The sequence below is a fragment of the Fistularia commersonii genome, chromosome 12 (genome assembly GCF_037954325.1).
Source record: "Fistularia commersonii isolate RoL2024-O1a breed Wild chromosome 12, RoL_Fcom_v1.0, whole genome shotgun sequence".
Lineage (NCBI taxonomy): Eukaryota > Metazoa > Chordata > Actinopteri > Syngnathiformes > Fistulariidae > Fistularia > Fistularia commersonii.
In genome coordinates, this window is record NC_141295.1 from 2,258,881 (window position 1) to 2,277,621 (window position 18,741).

Consider the following 18,741-nt stretch of genomic DNA (forward strand, 5'->3'; position numbering starts at 1 on the left):
CGGAGTTGATCTCAAACGGCGGTCAGTGCGTGACGAGGTCCTCGCCGCCGCCATCGTTGGAAACGATGTGCGCGTCGCCGCTCGGACCGGGTCCGGCGAGGAGCTGCGGCAGGACGACCCGACACCCGCGGATCTCCGGTAAGCTGACCGGGCTGGACTGTGGCGGCGGCGGCGGCGGCAGGGGGGGGCTCATGGCGTCGCTCCACTGTAGAAGAGAGTGTTTATACTTTGCGACCGACGCTGCCGCCAGGAGCTGCTGGGAGAAGTAGAAGGGCTGCTCCGGGGCCTGAGCCCCGTCGCCGAGGGCGCTCGGAGGGGAGGGCGAGCCGGGCCGGCCCGGCGCCGTCTCGGGTTTCCCCTCCTTTTTCGACGGGACAAAATCCCTGCTTCCACCGCTAGGAGGCAGGACGGCACTGAAATCCGAACCCGGGTTCTCCGCTTCCAGTGGGGCTTCTGCCGCCGGCGGCGCGTGGAGACCGCGGCCGCTGGCCTCACCAGGTGATTCGCCGACAGGCGGCGCCTTCTTCTCCGACCGCGGCCTCTTCACTCTGTTCACAAATACGGGTGAGTCGGAAACGGCTGGTCGCTCGCCGCATTTTCCGTTCTCTGTACTCACAGCAGCGACGTGAAGAGACCCAGCATCTTCCTGCTCTCCCTGATCAGAACCCTGAAAAGATAAGAACAACTTTATTATCAAACTAGATCTGGAGTGTCTCCAGATGTCCAACGCCACCTTCGGGGGAGCAGGTGTTGGTCCAAGAAGTGCACGTTTCTGACGGAGAGGACAAAGGAAATGTGGAGAAAAAAAAAATATAATAGCCGGACTCTGGACGGGCAGCCTGCAGTTGCACCGTCTGACCACAAGGGGGCGCCGCTCTGGTTTTCAGTGTTGAAATTCCTCTTTTTTTGCTTTGTGTCAAACGATTCTATCACGTCTTTGTATAAATCAAAAACATTAAAAGCGCCAGAGAAATTGTTGTGCCAGAGTTACAGAAAATATAACAGTAATAAATAATAAAAATTATGGCAGAATTAGAAATAAAATAAACTATAAAGTGTCTCAGTGAAACTATAAAGTGTCTTAGTAAACAAGTGACAAAACTATAAGTGTCTTAGTAAACAAGTGACAAAACTATAAGTGTCTTAGTAACAAGGGAGGTAAGGAGTGCACAATAGTATGATAAAGGAAAAATTGTTGTGTACTGTTATGAAATGAAATATTGCACAGTTCTGAATATTGCACAGTGAAATGAAATATTGCACAGTTTTTGTTTTTTTAGGTTAAAGATAGGTTTTTTTTATGGTTGCCGGCGGCTGAATGGAGAGGAATTAAAAAGTCTGATCGCCTCAGGGAGGAAAGACCTCCTGTGGCGTTCAGTGGAGCTCCTCGGTGGTCTGGCAGGACGTCAGTGTGGCATGCAGGGGGTGATGGACACACGACACCTGATGTTGGCGTCCGGTGAAACGGCGGCGGCGAAGCGTTTCACGGCGTCACCTACCGAGACTGCATCCACCCTTTGGGCCAAAGCGACTTGACCTCTGTTTCCAGCCAGGTCTTCAGGTGCTCCTCCGCCTCCCGGCTCCCCTTCCCGTCCTTCTCGCACCCGGCCATTTTGGCTCTCAGCGCCCGGCATAGACTCTCCCTGCAGGCGACGGGACATTTCAACGCCTGCAGATCTGCGGACCGAAGGAGCGCCTTCGGCGACTCAGACCTGATCTCCGAGTTCCACTTGAACGCCTTCCTCGGACCGCCTCCTCTTTTCCCCGCCTTCTCCTCCGCGCCGTCCTCTGGGCCAGGGTTGACCTTCTGTCTGCAGTCTCCGCAGTCATCGACCGCCCTGGCAAAGAACGAGGTAACCTCTGCAACAAGGGGGGGGGACCCGAGAACCTCCTCCAGAACCTACCTGGACGACTTTGTTTGCTCGTACGCCTGCGAGGCTTCTTGGAAATGCGCGACCTGCTCGGGCATGGCGCGCTCGATGGCAACCCTGAGCTCCTGAATTGGGTCGTCGGCGTCGGGGGGCTCCTACCGGGCCGGTGTTGCGCGGGGATAAACGACATGAGCGTTTCGTGGGAAGACACGGCGAAACCACGACGGGGAAGCACTCACCGCGTGAGCGAGCAGCAGCTTCCTCACGCGTTTGAGGAGCGTGTCTTTACTGCACGGCAGGAAGGACGACAGGTGGGTGAAGACCTTGGAGCGCAGAGGGCCGCCCTGCTCCCGGCACTGGAACTCAATGCTGCCGAACACGACCAATGCGAGTTACCAGGCTAATCCTTACACCCGGCTAGCATTGCTCTCTTTGGTCAACACAACATGAAGGATTTTATTCCTCGGACACTGGAAACTATACGCAGCAGTGCCGAGTAAACTTCTGGCAGCTGAACAGGCACCCATGTCGGCATGTGGTGGAATTACAATCAACTTCCTCCATGATTCAACAACATTGTTCAGTGGAGCTTTGCTAGCATCATGGCTCCTAGCACCCTGGCTCCTAGCATCACGGCTCCTAGCATCACGGCTCCTAGCATCACGGCTCCTCGTACCCTGGCTCCTCGCACCCTGGCTACTCGCACCCTGGCTACTAGCATCACGGCTCCTAGCACCCTGGCTCCTAGCACCATGGCTCCTAGCATCACGTCTCCTAGCATCACAGCTCCTCGCACCCTGGCTCCTAGCATCATGGCTCCTAGCACCCTGGCTCCTAGCATCATGGCTCCTAGCATCACGGCTCCTAGCATCACGGCTCCTAGCATCACGGCTCCTAGCATCACGGCTCCTAGCACCCTGGCTCCTAGCATCACGGCTCCTCGCACCCTGGCTACTAGCACCCTGGCTACTAGCACCCTGGCTACTAGCACCACGGCTCCTAGCATCACGGCTCCTAGCATCACGGCTCCTAGCATCACGGCTCCTAGCGTCATGGTTGTTCACACACTAGGTACTAGCACCCTGGCTACTAGCACCCTGGCTACTAGCACCACGGCTCCCAGCACCACGGCTCCTAGCATCACGGCTCCTCGCATCACGGCTCCTCGCATCACGGCTCTTCGCACCCTGGCTCCTCGCACCCTGGCTACTAGCACCCTGGCTCCTAGCATCATGGCTCCTAGCATCATGGCTCCTAGCACCCTGGCTCCTAGCATCACGGCTCCTAGCATCACGGCTCCTAGCACCCTGGCTCCTAGCATCACGGCTCCTAGCATCACGGCTCCTAGCATCACGGCTCCTAGCATCATGGTTGCTCACACACTAGGCACTAGCATCCTGGCGGCTCACATCATAACGGTCACATGATGCGATCATTATAATATCTAGCTAGCTTGACTCAGAGAGCGGAAGAAGAAGAGGAAGGCGGGGGGACTCACTCCAGAAGGGCCGAGTTGATTTCTGGAGTGAAGAACTTCAGTTTCGACTCCCCCTCCGAGGTCTTGGCCACCTGGGGAGAGACTGGGTTGGCCACGTCGCCATGGCAACGCTACGGCGGCCACATTCTCCTGCGTCGGGTCTCACCGTCATGAGCTTCCTGATGCTGCCCTCCAGGGCCGGGGGAAGCCCCCCCGGTAGGAGCTGGCACCCGGGGGCCGAGGTGTTCTGGACCTCCGGGGGTTGGCTGTTCCTCCTACTCGGAGGTTGTTCCTGGCCGGTCGGCTGATTGGCCGCCGTCGCCTCGGCCGCGGGTTGGGTTTTGGGCGACAGCGGCTCCTCGCCGACGTCTAGCAGAGACTCCAGGTCGATGTCGAAGTCGGCGGTGCTGGCCGCCTGGATCAGCGCCTGGTCGTTGGTCGAACCAATCAGGCTGAGCAGGGGGTCGGCCAATCCCGAGCCGCCCCCGCCGGCCGCGTCGGCGGGGCAAGCGGCGGGCGTGGCCAGGAGTGCGGCGTGCCGTTGGTTGGCCTCCAGGATCTTCTGGCGCTCCAGCTCCTTTTCCCGGTGGAACTTCCTCAGCATGCTGGTGACACTCAGCGTGACGCTCTTCCGCTTCTTCTTCTTTTTCGTTACGATCTCGTCATCCGCGCTGAGGGAGACGGCCAATCGGAGGGCTGAGCGGCATGGAGGCGGAGCCTAGAAGTTCAAGGGGGGGGGGGGGGGGGTTCTTACCTGAGCTGAGACTCCACGCCGTTCCCGGCCTCTCCGCCCTCGCCGCTCCGTTTCTTTTTGGGCTTCTCCTGTCCGTTCAGTTTGCGTCTCTGCACACAAATAAACATCCGAAGGCGGTCGGAGCTTCGGGTTTGTCTTCCCAAGTGCGATCTGGACCCCTACCTTTACCGGCTCCTCCGCCGCCAAGCCGTCGCTGTCTGCATCGGAGGCCCCGCGGAACTGCAGCACGCCGGCATTCACGTAGAAGCCGCCGAATTTGGTGGAGATGGAGGACGGGACAAACTCGTCGTACTGCAGAGAGGTACCGAGATTACGGATTTCATCTCGCATCAACTGGGATTCACGTTTCCTGCGTTAAAACCCGACCATAAAGACCTTGATTTTCCAAATGAAATGTATGTAAATGCTATTAATCCATTCTGGCCCCCCCGTTTAATCACGTTTTTAAAAAAGAAAATTGTACTTCATTAACAAATACTGTTCACATTCATAGCTATAATCATATTTATAATAATGTTTACACTCTTCTACCGGTACATACCCCAATGCACTGCGGACAGCAAAGTAGGAATTTCGCTAGGAATAAACACTTTGAATCTTGAAATTTGGGAAGGCGAATGCATGAATATGCTTGTGCTTCATGGAGAAAAAGCGGTATGTCTTTTGTGTTATGAGGCAGTGTCGGTTGTCGAAAAGTGCAATCTACATCTGCATCTCGACACCAACCACGGAACTAGGTATGCTAATGTTAGCCTTCCAGAAAAGCAATAAATTGTCCAAGAATTAAAAGTCAAACTACGACGGCAGCAGAATGTGTTCACGAAAGCCGCATCCAAAAGCACTGCAGCAGAGAAAGCTAACTTTGTAACAGAGCAAGTAGTAAACAAATGTTGTTACATCTACGCAAATGCATATGTACCATTTTGGATTTGAAAAAGTAATAAATTCAGAGTTATTTAACATTAAGGAGTAGTTACTTGTATTCTACATTTGGTCACATTTGGTTACATTTATATGGTTACATGTGGCCCTTTGAGGGCAACCATTATGCTGATGTGGCCCTCTGTTAAAACAAGTTTGACACCCCTGGATTACGGGAATAAAAAAGGTCGACGTCGGGACTCACGGCCTCAGAGTTGTCGATGAAGGAATCGTCCTCGTCGTAGCCAAAGCCGATGTCGATCAGGTCCTGCACGCGGTCCTTCTTCCTGCCGGCCTTGTTTCCCTGCGGTCAGGACGGCAGCCATTTTTACACGGGGTTCCCGCGCCGCCTTCCACCCGAAGTCCGGGGTAAAACAAAAACAGGGGGTCAAAATAGAAAGGAGGGTTTCTGTTGACGTTTGACTGAACCCACGTATTTCTCCTCCATCCTCCTGGCGGCGGCGGCCAGCTCCTCGCTCTCCCGCCAGTCGTAGTCCTTGGCGGGATGGCTCGCCAGGTTTCCTCTTGGCACCGCAGGGCCCACCTGCAACGGGTCGGTTATTCTCGGAAATCCCAAAAACTCAAGCGACGCTTGAGTTTACCAATCATCACATCAAACGGACGGCTGATCTTTCCAAAGTTGGAGCGATGAGGCCAAGACCTCCCGCCCCCCGCCACATGGTCCAGCTCTTCTGGGGGGACCCCGAGGCGTTCCCAGGCCAGCCTGGAGACATAGTCTCTCCAGCCTCTCCTGGGTTCTTCCCCTGGTTTCCTCCCAGATGGACATGGCCGGAACATCTCCCCCGAGTCACCTCATCTGACTCCTTTCTATGTGGAGGAGCAGTGATTCTACTCCAAGCTCCTGCTGGCTGACTTCTCACCCTATCACTAAGGGAGCGCTTGGCCACCCTGCGGAGAAAACACATTTCGACCACTTGTATCTGCGATCTTGTTCTTTCGGTCACTACCCACAGCTCCTGACCATAGGTGAGGGTAAGAACCTTCAAGTTCAGCTCGCTCTTCACCACAAAAGACCGGTACGGAGTCGGCATCACTGCAGATTCTGCGACGATCCACCTTTCGGTCTCCCGCCCCAACCTTCCCTCACTCGTGAGCAAGATCCCAAGTACTTGAACTCCTCCACTTGGGGCAGGACCTCCTCCCGGGGTTTGAGCACCATTGTCTCGGATTTGAAGGTGCCGATCTTCAACCCCGCCGCCACCAAACCGGATGCCCTCAACGGCCTGGCCGCGCCTAGAAATTCTGTCCATAAAAGTTAAGACCAGAACTGGTTACAAAGGGTAGCCCTGGTGGAGTCCAACTGTCACTGGAAATGTGTCCAACTTACAACCAGCAATGTGGACCAAGCGCCGACACCAATCATACAGGGGCCGAAAAGCCCGCATGGGTTTGGTACCCCCATATTCCCGGAGCACCCCGCACAGGATTGCCCACAGGACACGGTCGACTGCCTTCTCCAGATCCACAAAACACATGTAGACTGGTAGACTAATCTTTCAAGTTGATGCAAAATAATCTACGCCACATTTTCACTGATTTGTGGAACTTGTTAGTGGATCAAATACTTGTAGTAGTACAAATATTTGATGATATAAATACTTTTTTTTTTTTTTTTTTTAAATGTATGACATAAACAAGGACTGTGTGACTTTACTAAATTTGGGGTCTGATTTAAAATAAGTAAATTCCGTTAATTACAAACAATCAAATAAATGTCATGTTTGTCCTGACATGCAATAACTTCTCTCGATCTCTATCAGTTAATTTTGCAGACGGAATCCTGGCCCAATGTTTTATAGATTCCGATTGAACTTTCTACCAATTTAAATAACTTACGTTTTTATTTTTTTTTAAGTCTTGGTTTTGAGCTCGATAATTAAATAAGCAATTTTCTATTAATAAAATAATTTTTTGAAAAGAAGTTTTTTCTCTCTTCGATTGTAAAATGAATCTGGGCTTAGACCTAAAGATTTTCACGGTCACAGACTAAAAACTGAAAGTCGGAAGGAAATTTTGGGAGTCTTTTAGGAATCACGGCGTCAAGTACAAGGTGATAATCTGAGCTGCTTTCGATCAGTCTTTACCTTGTTGCTGGCTTATAACAATGTCAAATGTATTTGATATTTTCGCACATCTTTCAGTCTTTCCGGTGACGTGGCACAAGCAGCAACAATAGAGGATCTCTTAACAAAACCAGAAACCTGGAGGACAAACAATCACCAGAGCGGTATTGGCAGCAGAGATGCTATTTGATGGCGGTATGGATGAACGAAGGACGTATGGAGCGTCCAGAAAGAGGAGTGGATGATAAAGTCCGGCTGTGAGACATCCCCGGCCTGTACCATGTCAACTCTCCAATGTATAAGATGGCAGATACCTGCTAAAAACTTTGTACGGTGGCGGCAGAATTGCTGAAACAGTCTAGTTGTAGTCTTGTAAACGGTGACTCTTGATGTTTCATAGTCTTTGTAAAATATAATCCTGACACTGAAAACTCTCAATACTAGTCTTTAGATGTGGGCAGGTTTGAGACAATAGTCTTCCATGAGTCTTTTTTCAATCTTGGATGCTAACAGGGTCACTATTTACAAAACTGCAACTGGATTCTTCCAGCAACTTCTATAATAACTGAAAGATTTCCTAAACCCAAGACTAGGAAAGGACTGATCTAGGACCGCTCTAAGACTGTAAGATTACAACCTTACACTTAACGACAGGGATGACGGGTGCGTGTTGCTGCTAAAAAGATTCCGGTAAGACTCTTGAGATTCCCTTCTGACTTTTTTTTAACTTTTAAATCTGTACCTGGGAAAATCCTTAGACGTAAACCAAGCATTAGATACACAGTCTTTGTAAAGTCTCAGTCTGAGACCAGGCTGTGACTAAAAACTTGATGTGAAATGATAGTTTTTCATGAGTCTTATCCAAATCTCTTCAAGGATGTATGGCTAATTTAAAGGTTAAAAGTTAAAAATGAAATTAAAAAACTAAAAAAAATAAAATTATATATATATATATATATATATATATATATATATATATATATATATATATATATAAAAGATAAAAAATACAGCATCGCGAGGGCGGAAGTGGATGTTTGTTTCCGTGTTGTGGAGGTCGCGAGCCCACCTCATCCTCCATCAGCTGACCGTAGTTGAACTCCGGGCACTTCCGGTCGTCGGGCTCAAACAGCGTTAGGACGAACCGGACCGTATGGCGCGGACGCGGGCCCTCCGCCGCCGGTGCCGGTTCCGGTGCCGCCGGTATTTCCGGTGCGTCACGGGTCAAGGTGGTGATCTGGACTCTGCGCGGTTCCGCCATTGCGTCCTCGCGCCGACGCGCCTGCGCTGTAGAGTGCCTAACGAGGCGGAATTGGACGCAGGTGTGAGCGCGCGCGGGGACCCCCCTCCAGCCTTTTAAACCGCATAATCCCGAAAAAAAAGACGGAAACAAAAAAAAAAATAAAACTCTGGATTACCGGATGAGTAAATCCCGAATCTAATTCCCAAAGGCGGGAAACGACGTCTTTTTTTCTTCTTCTCAGGCATGCGGGAAGCGGGGATGATGTCACAAAGGACGGTGATGTCAAATAGCCGTGGGTGTGACGTCATCGTTCATGTCGGGTTTTCGTTGCAAATATATAAGAGTGGGGAAAAATAACGAGTGTTGTTATTTTATTGGTGTATTTCGTGTATTTTCCTCCACTTTACAAGCAAATTTACCCCCTTTTGTGTTTTTAAATACTTAAAGTGTACTCACGTGGATACTTTGTGGGCCCCATTCACCATGACCTTTGACCTCAGAGGTCCAACGTTGAAGACAACACATTAAAACTGATGAATCAATTACAAGTAGACTATCAATCATATATCCCATGATAAATAAAAATTAATATGTACAAATATACAGGACTGTCTCAGAAGATAAGAATATTATGATAAAATTCTTTACCTTTTGTAATGCAATTAAAACAACAAAAACTACTTTTCCATGATCTTCTAATATTTTGAGATGGGATTTTTGAGTTTTCTTAAGATGTAAGCCATAATCAGCAATATCAAAATAATTAAAGGCTTGCAATATTTTCAGTTGATTTGTAATGAATCCAGAATGTATGACATTTTTGTTTTTGTAATTGCTTTAGAGAAGATAAAGAACTTTATCACAATACTCTAATTTTCTAAGACAGTCCTGTAAATGGATCGTGATAATCAATTTGATCAGAAAATAGATTTTTTTTATGTGACATGGTCCCAAGAGAGGAACTCTGGTATTGTATGAGAAAATGTGGAGTGGCAGAGAAGTATGTTACACTGGTGCAGGACATGTATGCTCACTGTGAGACAGCGGTGCGGTGTGCTGTCGGGTTACAGAAAAGTTCAAGGTGGAGGTGGGACTCCATTGGGGATCAGCTTCGAGCCCCTTCTTCTTTGCAGTGGTGATGGACAGGCTGACAGATGAGGTTAGACAGGAATTTCCTTGGACCATGATGTTTGCAGATGACATCGTGATCTGTAGTGAGAGAAGGGAACAGGTTGAGGAAAATCTAGAGAGGAGAGGAATGAAAGTTAGTCACAGCAAGACAGATTATATGTGTGTGAATGAGGGGAACCCGGGTGGAACGATGAGGCTACAGGGAAGGGAGATCAAGAAGATGGAGGATTTCAGGTACTTCAGATGAATATGTAGCTCAGTGGTAGAGCGTCACACGTATGAAGTCCTGGTTTCAATCCCCGCCATCTCCACTCTGAGTCGCTGTGAATAAAAGTGTCTGCCCAATGATTGTATTCTATTCTACTTGGAGCCAACAGTCCAGAGCAACGTAGGGTGTGGAAAAGAGGTAAAGAGACAGGTTCAAGTAGGTTGGAATGGCTGGAGAAAAGAGTCAGGGGTATTACGTGATAGAAGACTATCAGCCAGAATGAAAGGAAAGGTGTACAAGACATTGGTGAGACCAGCGATGCTGTATGGACTAGAAACAGTTACAATGACGAAAAGACAGGAGGCAGAACTAGAGGTTGCAGAGATAAAGATGTTGAGGTTCTCTTTGGAAGTGACCAGGATGGATAGGATGAGAAATGAGTCTATGTTAGATGTTTTGGAGAGAAGGTCAGAGAAGCCAGACTGAGATGGTTCAGTCATGTACAGAGGAGGGGGAGTGAATATATAAGTAGACGGATGCTGGAATTGGAGCTCCCACGCTGGAGGTCTCGAGGAAGACCAAAGAGAAGATTTATGGATGTAGTGAGAGAGGAGGATACAGAGAATAATGGTTGGATGGAGAAGGTTGATTCGCTGTGGCGACCCCTGAAGGGAAAAATTGAAAGAAGAAGAAGAATTTTGATTGATCAAATTGCTAATATATTTTCAGCTATATATTTAATAATAAATAAAAAAAATCTGAACATACAAATCTATTATGTGAATCAACAAATTTGATCACTTTCTTTATCAATCAGAAAACTGATTTTTTTCAAACGTATCAATTTTTTTCATCAATTGAAAATTGATCAATCACAAATATAATTTCAGTTATTTATCCAATGATAAATAAAAATATTTATACATCTTCATCCATATTGTGAATCAATGAATTCAATCAATCACAAAATTGATTTTTTAATGTATCAATTTTTTCATTAATTTAATCAAAAATGGATGATAAATAACTAATATATTTTCAGTCATATATTTAATAATAAAAAATCTGAACATATAAATCTATTATGTGAATCAACAAATTTGATCACTTTCTTTAGGAATCAGAAGATGGATTTTTTTGAACATATCAATTTTTTTCATCAATTGAAAATTGATCAATCACAAATATAATTTCATGTGTTTCTCCAATGATAACTAAAAATATTTATACATCTTCATCCATACTGTGAATCAATGAATTCGATCAATCACAAAATTGATTTTTTAATGTGTCAATATTTTTTCATTAATTCAATCAAAAATGGATGATAAATTACTGTTATATTTTCAGTTATATATCCACTAGTAAATAAAAATTAATCTAAATTTCAAATGTATGGTTTTTTTGATTATCGCGAGATTTTACGTGAAGCTCTAGAGTGCAGTCAAACCGACTTGCACTTACGGCTTCTCGCCACAAGGGGGCGCCAGAGACACTTAAGCAGCATCGAGCAGCTATTGAGACGGTGTGTGTGTGTGTGTGTGTGTGTGTGCGTGTGTGTGTGTGTGTGTGTGTGTGTCCCGATCCTGCACCCCCTTTTTGTAATTAGAAACGAATTTCACGGTGTTAGGCCTTTAATGCAAATAATATGACCAGACACACTCTCATTGCGTATCAGTGTGTGTGTGTGTGTGTGTGTGTGTGTGTGTGTGTGTGTGTGTGTGTGTGTGTGCGAAGTCTCCCTTCTCCAACGAGTTAATTGCACGGAAATTATTTGCACCCCCCTCCCCCCATTTTGGACCAGGTCGAAAACAATAAACACGCCAGAAACAATGAAGTGACATACACACACACACACACTCACACACACACACACACACACACACACAGAGGGACAGATGGAGTGTGTGTGTGTGTGTGTGTGCGTGTGTGTGTGTGTGTGTGTCGGTCCCAGAGGTGCATAATTCACTCATTCATTAACAAAACCAAACAAGAGGCGGCATTAATTAAGTCGTTACCGGTGTCGGCACGTGCTCGATCGTTAAAACGTGCGTGTGCGCGCGACCACCGCACGCTCGTCTCACGCGTAGGCACGATTAACGGTGACATCATCCAATCATCGCCGATCGCCGATCGATTGGTGTCACAACCCCCACTTCTCTCCCCCCGCCCCTCCCTTTGTTTTCGATCGATGTTTATCGGATCGATTAAAACCCACGCACGCCCACACACACACACACACACACACACACAGTTTTACGTGTCACGTGGTCGGACCGAGTGACGCGCGAGTTGGCGCGGGAAAATAGTAAATGGAAATGTGCGTACATGAATTACAAAATATTACTTTTGCTTGCGTGTACGTGATTTATGTGTCATTGTAATTTTTATTAAAATCCCATTTTATCCTGAATTGTATCGTACTTTTATACTTATCACAAAGTTTCTTGTACTTGGAATAGTAGGTACTTCTACTAAAGTACTCCACAATACGCGTCTAATGTATACAAATAAAACAAATGTATACAAATAAATTCAAAAGTAGTATTCAAAATTAGAATTACAACCTTAAATTTCATGAAATCTTTGATTCACTTTGTAAAAATGAATTTGTGTATTCAGTGGAACTGACACACACACACACACACACACACACACACACACGAGTTACAGGCTCCCCTTGGTGATATTTACATCTGGTACTGTACTTGTTACAAATTGATATATTTATGGTAAAATACTTTGAGCAACCAAAGTCGACTACATGGAAACATATTGTCAGTACCATGACTACTTCTATAGTAAAAACAACAACAATAATAAAAACAATAATACAATAAATAAATGATAATTCTATTATCATTATTGCTGTTGTTGTTTTTGTTGCTGTTGGATTGATAATAATGAAAATAGTATTATTTGTCATTATTTTTTTGTTATTATAATATTGTTAAGCTGATTATAGTACTTTTAAAATCAATTTCAAAATTAGTTTGGGAAAAATGTCTTCCTTAATCAATAAAAAAACATGTGGTTTGACATCACGGTTATAAATTACAGTTAATAGTATTGCAATTACATAAAATAGGGAGCGGGCCTTTCAACTGTTGGAAAAAATGTTTTTTTCTAAAAGGATCGCAAATAAGAATCTGAAGATATTCAGTTAAATAATAAAAGAAAAACAGGATGGATGTGATGATTCAACTCCTTTGATCAGTTTGTATCTAAAAATATACTTATATTAATTCCCCTGATTTGACACTTGACCTCATAATTTCATTTATTTTCATCCACTTATTATATATTATTCCGTTTAGGATATGAAATTAAGATTAGCTGGGGTGATATTGGATTAAATGACTGAGGTGACATTTAACCTGCAGCTGTCAATCAAACATATTGATCACAAATATTATCACATTTGAGCACTCTGTTCTACTGTGAAGAAGTAGTACTCCGCTCGCCAAAAACTTGTAGTATTAGTAGTACAGATCCTGAATTGGTAATGCAGAACTTCTGTCAGCAAATAGTACTTAGAGTATATAAAGTAAGAGTACTACTTGTAGCTTAATATTATTTTATGATATAATGTACTATAATAATGGTATTGAAAGACATACAATAAAGTATAAGCTTATTACAGTACATTATATACTCTTATCATTAAAAACAAGAATGAGAGCATTAAAATGTATTCATAATCTCAATTCATTGATCCTACTATATATTACATGTATATTTTTTTTGTCTAATAAACTTAACACTGCGTGTCTCATAAAAAGTATACGAAATATCCCCTTTTTTATGAACGGACAGAATATTAGAATTGACAACATTATGTGAGACGTATGAAGGAACTTGGATGATTGTAGTTAGTTCGAAGTACAGAACAGTACCAGAAGTAAGTACTCTGAGTACTTTTTAAGTATTTTTTGCAGGAGCAAGCAAGTAAAAAAACCCCAGTTTCTACTCTTAGGCAGCGTTTATGTGTTAAAATAGAAAGTGACAGAGAAAAAGTTGTTCTAACTTGAACTTCCCCTCTTTCGCTCTATCTCTCTCTCACACACACACACACACACACACACACGCACGCACGCTTACACACATGCACGCACCCGGTGTCGTCCACCGGGGGCCGCCCCGGCCCCCGCCCGGCCCCTGCTCCTCTGTCAGGCCCTGCTAGCTTTGATTAAGGTTTAATTTGCCTGAATTTAATGAACGTTGCCTAATTAGGCAGGATAACAGCTTTAATTGATAAGTAATTATCTGCCACATATTTTATTAATTTTCCAGCTCTGCCTTGCAGACTCGAAACATCCCCCTCTCCCACCGCCGCCCCCCCCCCCTCCATCCACCCCCCCCCTGCAGCAGTTTGTATTTATGTAAACAAGCGTTGGTAAACAATTAGGCAGATGTTTATACGGTTTCGTTCCGCGATGCGTTCGCCGGCCGTCGTCACCGCCGCTCTTTCGCTGACTAACCTCTTCAGAGTGGGCGGGTTAAAAAAAAACAAACAAAAAAAACACCTTTTTATTGTCTCTACGACCTACAGACGGACGGGTTGGTTTGCTGCAATGGGTTGGGGTCAAAGGTCACGGTGCGTTCAAGGCGCAACACCAAAGTTGGCTGTCAATCAGTTATTCGAAACTGTATTTGTCATTTTTAAAAAGTAAATAAACACATCCGTAGTGCTTTCCTGTCATAGTGTGGAAAGATGTGTGTGTGTGTGTGTGTGTGTGTGTTGTCTGTGGAAAACACTGTCCGAAAAAACGTTTCCCGCATCAGGTTTTTAAAAGCCGAGGTTGAATCGTCAACAAAAAAAAACAAAAACCTTGGAAAAACATAATCAATAAGGCCTGTGATCAATAAGGCAAATATCAGTGGATAATAATGATGTCGTGTGTGTACGTGTGTATGTGTGTGTGTGTGTGTGTGTGTGCGGTTGCACAGCCAGCCCCTACAGTTCTCCAGGTACTGAAATGATCAGCGCCCCTCAGCGCAGCCTCTGGTCTTTTCAAAATAAAAGCACGGGCTGGCTAAGTACATTAAAAGATACGCGGCTGCAGGGGTGGATATGTCTGGGGAAGGTCGTCGAAGGTCGATGAAGGTCGATGAAGGTCGTAGAAGGTCGTAGAAGGTCGTAGGGGGTGGTGGTGATGATCTAAACCGTGCCCAATGTCCTCTCTGACGGGGCTGCTGTGACGGAGGCTTTCATTAAAATCATTCAAATGATGTGCGCGTGGCTCTAATTAAACCATCGCTCCTCGCTTACAGGGCCTTGTAGGGGTGTGTGTGTGTGTGTGTGTGTGTGTGTGTGTGTGTGTGAGGGGTTTTCCTCCCTTTTCCAACCCCACCATGGTTTCACCCCCAGGCAGATTTTTTTTTCTTCTTTGGAGCTGATCTATGATTCCTGCAAGTACCTCTTGTCTGACACACCCACACACACACACACACACACACATCGGACGTCCAGTATGGACTCAAAACAAAGTGGCCACTCCCCAAATAATATCATGATTATATTTTGAAAATGTTAATTTGCATAGTGGGTTATCCCACTATGGGGGGTCGGGGTGGGTTAATTAGGTCTATTTCCTTGCGGCCAAGACAGCCAAGGAGGAGTGTGTGTGTATGTGTGTGTGTGTGTGTGTGTGTGTGTGTTGGGGGGAGGTCAGCATACATGTTCGATTGGACTCGCTGATAATACTTAAAATAGCATTTCATCCTCTTTTGGCGCTGTGTTCGGGGAAAATCCGACCAGCGCCTTCCGGTGCGGCGTCTCAACACCACACACACACACACACACACACACGCAAACACACACACATGCACACACATCAGGCCGGTGACGAGGGCGGGGGAAGCGATTAAAAATGGCCGCCCTCCTCTTCCAAAGCCAGCAGGATCGAAACGCCGCCTCGCAACAATTAATTTAGATGAGTCTGTTAATTATCAACCAATCGACTAAATAGTCACTTCATTCCGGGTAGTTAGAAATTAACTTGCGCAGAGCTGACGAGTAATTAGCTCTCCACCTTAGTTGTCTAATTAAAAAGTAAATATGACTTTATTCCTCTTCTGGAGAGGCGGCGAGGGCTTTGCGGAGTGAGAGGGATCCGCGTTTATCCTCTTCTGCGGGCGCCGTGCTTTTCAAAAGTTAAAAAAAAATAAGGAAAGCTTTTTTTTTTTTTTTTTTTTTGCATCTGGAGGTCCCGCGGGTTCGTCCCCACCCGGGAGGGTTCGACCCGAAATCAAACACGCCCGGACCAAAAACGACCTCGGATGACCTTTGAGTGACTCGCGGGGAGAATCGAGGCCCGGACGGAGGTCGGATGTTCTTGGTTTCCATGGAGACGTGTCAGTAATAAGGAGCGGCGGAGAGACGCCAGCTGCTGGTTTTTGTTTTTGTTGTAGCTAACCTGCTAATCCAGACTACGACCACCGACTTCCTGCCCAAGCGTCCAATCCGGATGCGTCTTGTTCGATGCCCCGCCCCCTATGGCAAGTTTGCTTCCTGTTCCAATCCAACAACTATGCTGGATTATGGATTTTTATCCGAGGTCGCAGCTTCCCCCCCGAAAGCTTTAGCTCAGAGCTAGCATGAATGTTTGTTTGTATTCCAGACTTGAAGGTAAAGGTGCCCAAAGAATATTCTGAAAATACAGTAATAACTTGACTTGGGAGTTAAATCTGTTTAATGCACTTGTATATTAAATTCAATTTCCCCCTTGAATGAATGGAAATGCTATTAATCCATTCAAGTTCCGTTGCTTTTGTTATGTGTTTTTAAATAAAATGTCCATTAGAAATCACAAATACTGTCTGAAATCAATAACAATATACTACATAAAATACAAAATATACAAATACTGTATGAAAAATAACAATATAAAAGAGAATGTTCATACTGCTATCATTTTTTTGCAACTGCACCTTAGCGCACCTCAGCATAAATTCTCGTTGTTTGTTCCCCCTGACAAAATACATATAATTTTTTGTACTTTTGCACCGTTGGTCTTACAGACTATTTCAGTGCTCTGTATGTGTGAACATATGGCAGTATTGACGATAACGTTGACTTTGACTCAAGAAATAAAACGTTTGACTTAGCTCTAGCGCTTAACATACTGGCTCCACACTTAATGCTACAATGCGTTGCTAAATGTAACCTGCACGCTTTGCCGCACTTTACTGCTAAACTTCCTTTAGCAAGGGAGTGAAGCCGTAACCGTGTTTATCACAGTGGTTATCACAGCGGCGATGAATAAAAATCCGGACAGTAACGACCACATTTTGTATTTTATTATTCATTCATGTTGTAGTTAGCATAGTTTAGTTAGCATCTTTCTCCGGCGCTTAGCTTCTGTGCCAAACACCTCAGAAGGCGCAGGAATGTTTGGGTGTCACATTAAGGGTTGAAATAAATTAAAAACTTTAATAAATTAAAAATTCACACAAACATACCGTGGACTAACACTGCAAGTAGCAATCGCACGTGCACGTGATGCTGAATGCGCGCCAAGCACAGAACAATGCAACGGTCACTAAGCCAATCACAGCCCAGGATACTGAATACTGTGCTCGGGTTGGTCGCCACCCTAGAAAATACTTATTTTGCCATAAAAGTAATTGAAATAATAAATCCGTATAAATTCATTGACGCCGCAAAACCTGAGGTATAAGTAGAATTTCTCGATATAAAATTAGATAGAAATCCGCGATATAGTGAAACCGCGAAAGGTGATATAAATATATATATATATATTGCTAAAAAAATAAAGGTAACAATTAAACAACACAACTCAATCTCACTTCTGTGAAATTAAACTGTCCACTTAGGAAGCAACACTGATTCATTTTGACTTGTTTTAAGGACATTACATCAGAGTTGGATCAAAGTTGTCGTGTATTTTTCCACTTTGAGTGTAACTCCAAATCTAGACCTTCACGGGTTTATAAATTTAATTCCCATTAATAATTTTTATGTGATTTTGTTGTCAGCACATTCAACTATGTCAAGAACAAAGTATTTAATAAGAATATTTCATTAATTCAGATCTTGGATTTGTTATTTTAGTGTTCCCTATATTATTTTGAGCAGGATATATATGTATCAATAAAAAAAAAATTATAAATAACACATACACACACACACACACACATATATATACTGCTCAAAAAAATAAAGGGAACACTTGAACAACACAATGTAACTCCAAGTCAATCACACTTGTGTGAAATCATAGTGTCCACTCAGGAAGCAACACGGATTCATTTTGACTTGTTTTAAGGACATTACATCAAAGTTGGATCCGCCTGGAGTTTGTTTTTACACTTTAATTTTGAGTGTGATTCCTAATCCAGACCTCCATGGGTTGATACAATTGATTTCCATTGATCATTTTTGTGTGATTTTGTTGTCAGCACATTCAACTGTGTAAAAGAGCAAAGTATTTCATAAGAATATTTCATTCATTTAGATCTAGGATGTGTTTTTTAAGTGTTCCCTTCATTTTTTTGAGCAGTGTACATACACACATAAGCAAATATAAACATAAATACATATATATTATATCTATCTATCTAATTATTTATTAGAGATGAGATGAGATGAGAACAACTTTATTAATCCCGCCCGAAGGAAATTGTTGTGCCAGAGTTTCAAGTACAAAAACATAACAGTACTAGATAAAGAAGAATAAGAAATATAATGAAATATGAATTGTCTAACTGTGAGCAGTAACTACAAAGATTGATTAGATAAATATCATATTTATATGTTTATGTGTATATATTATGTATTATATATTATATAAATCAGCATTTCCAAGCGTATCGGCCTTCCACGCGTTTTCCTCACGGACGCCATTTTTTCCCCCCCCTTATTTTTTGCAGCGGATGCAACCGTGGCTGCAGGCTAGCAGGCGAGCAGAACACCGGCCTGTATTTGAGTCGCCCATCTTATTATCAAGTTAATTAAAGCGAGCATCTGACAATGTCACTCGTGCGCTGCGAAGAAAAAAAAGGGGGGGCGGAGGAGAAGGAGGAGGGA

The 18,741-nt window shown here is 44.8% G+C and overlaps 1 protein-coding gene across 1 annotated transcript; it reads right to left on the reverse strand.

The window, feature by feature from the left end:
- Positions 1-22: 22 nt before the first annotated feature.
- LOC147228116 (ubinuclein-1-like) lies at positions 23-8,368 on the reverse strand. The gene is made up of 13 exons (XM_086156111.1): positions 8,177-8,368; positions 5,457-5,567; positions 5,229-5,318; positions 4,265-4,393; positions 4,103-4,191; positions 3,515-4,019; positions 3,370-3,440; positions 2,111-2,240; positions 1,905-2,023; positions 1,713-1,838; positions 1,500-1,643; positions 617-667; positions 23-548 (listed from the first exon to the last, which is right to left on the reverse strand). Exons 1-13 carry the CDS (start codon positions 8,366-8,368, stop codon positions 23-25), a joined length of 2,283 nt encoding a protein of 760 aa, XP_086012237.1.
- Positions 8,369-18,741: the final 10,373 nt, after the last annotated feature.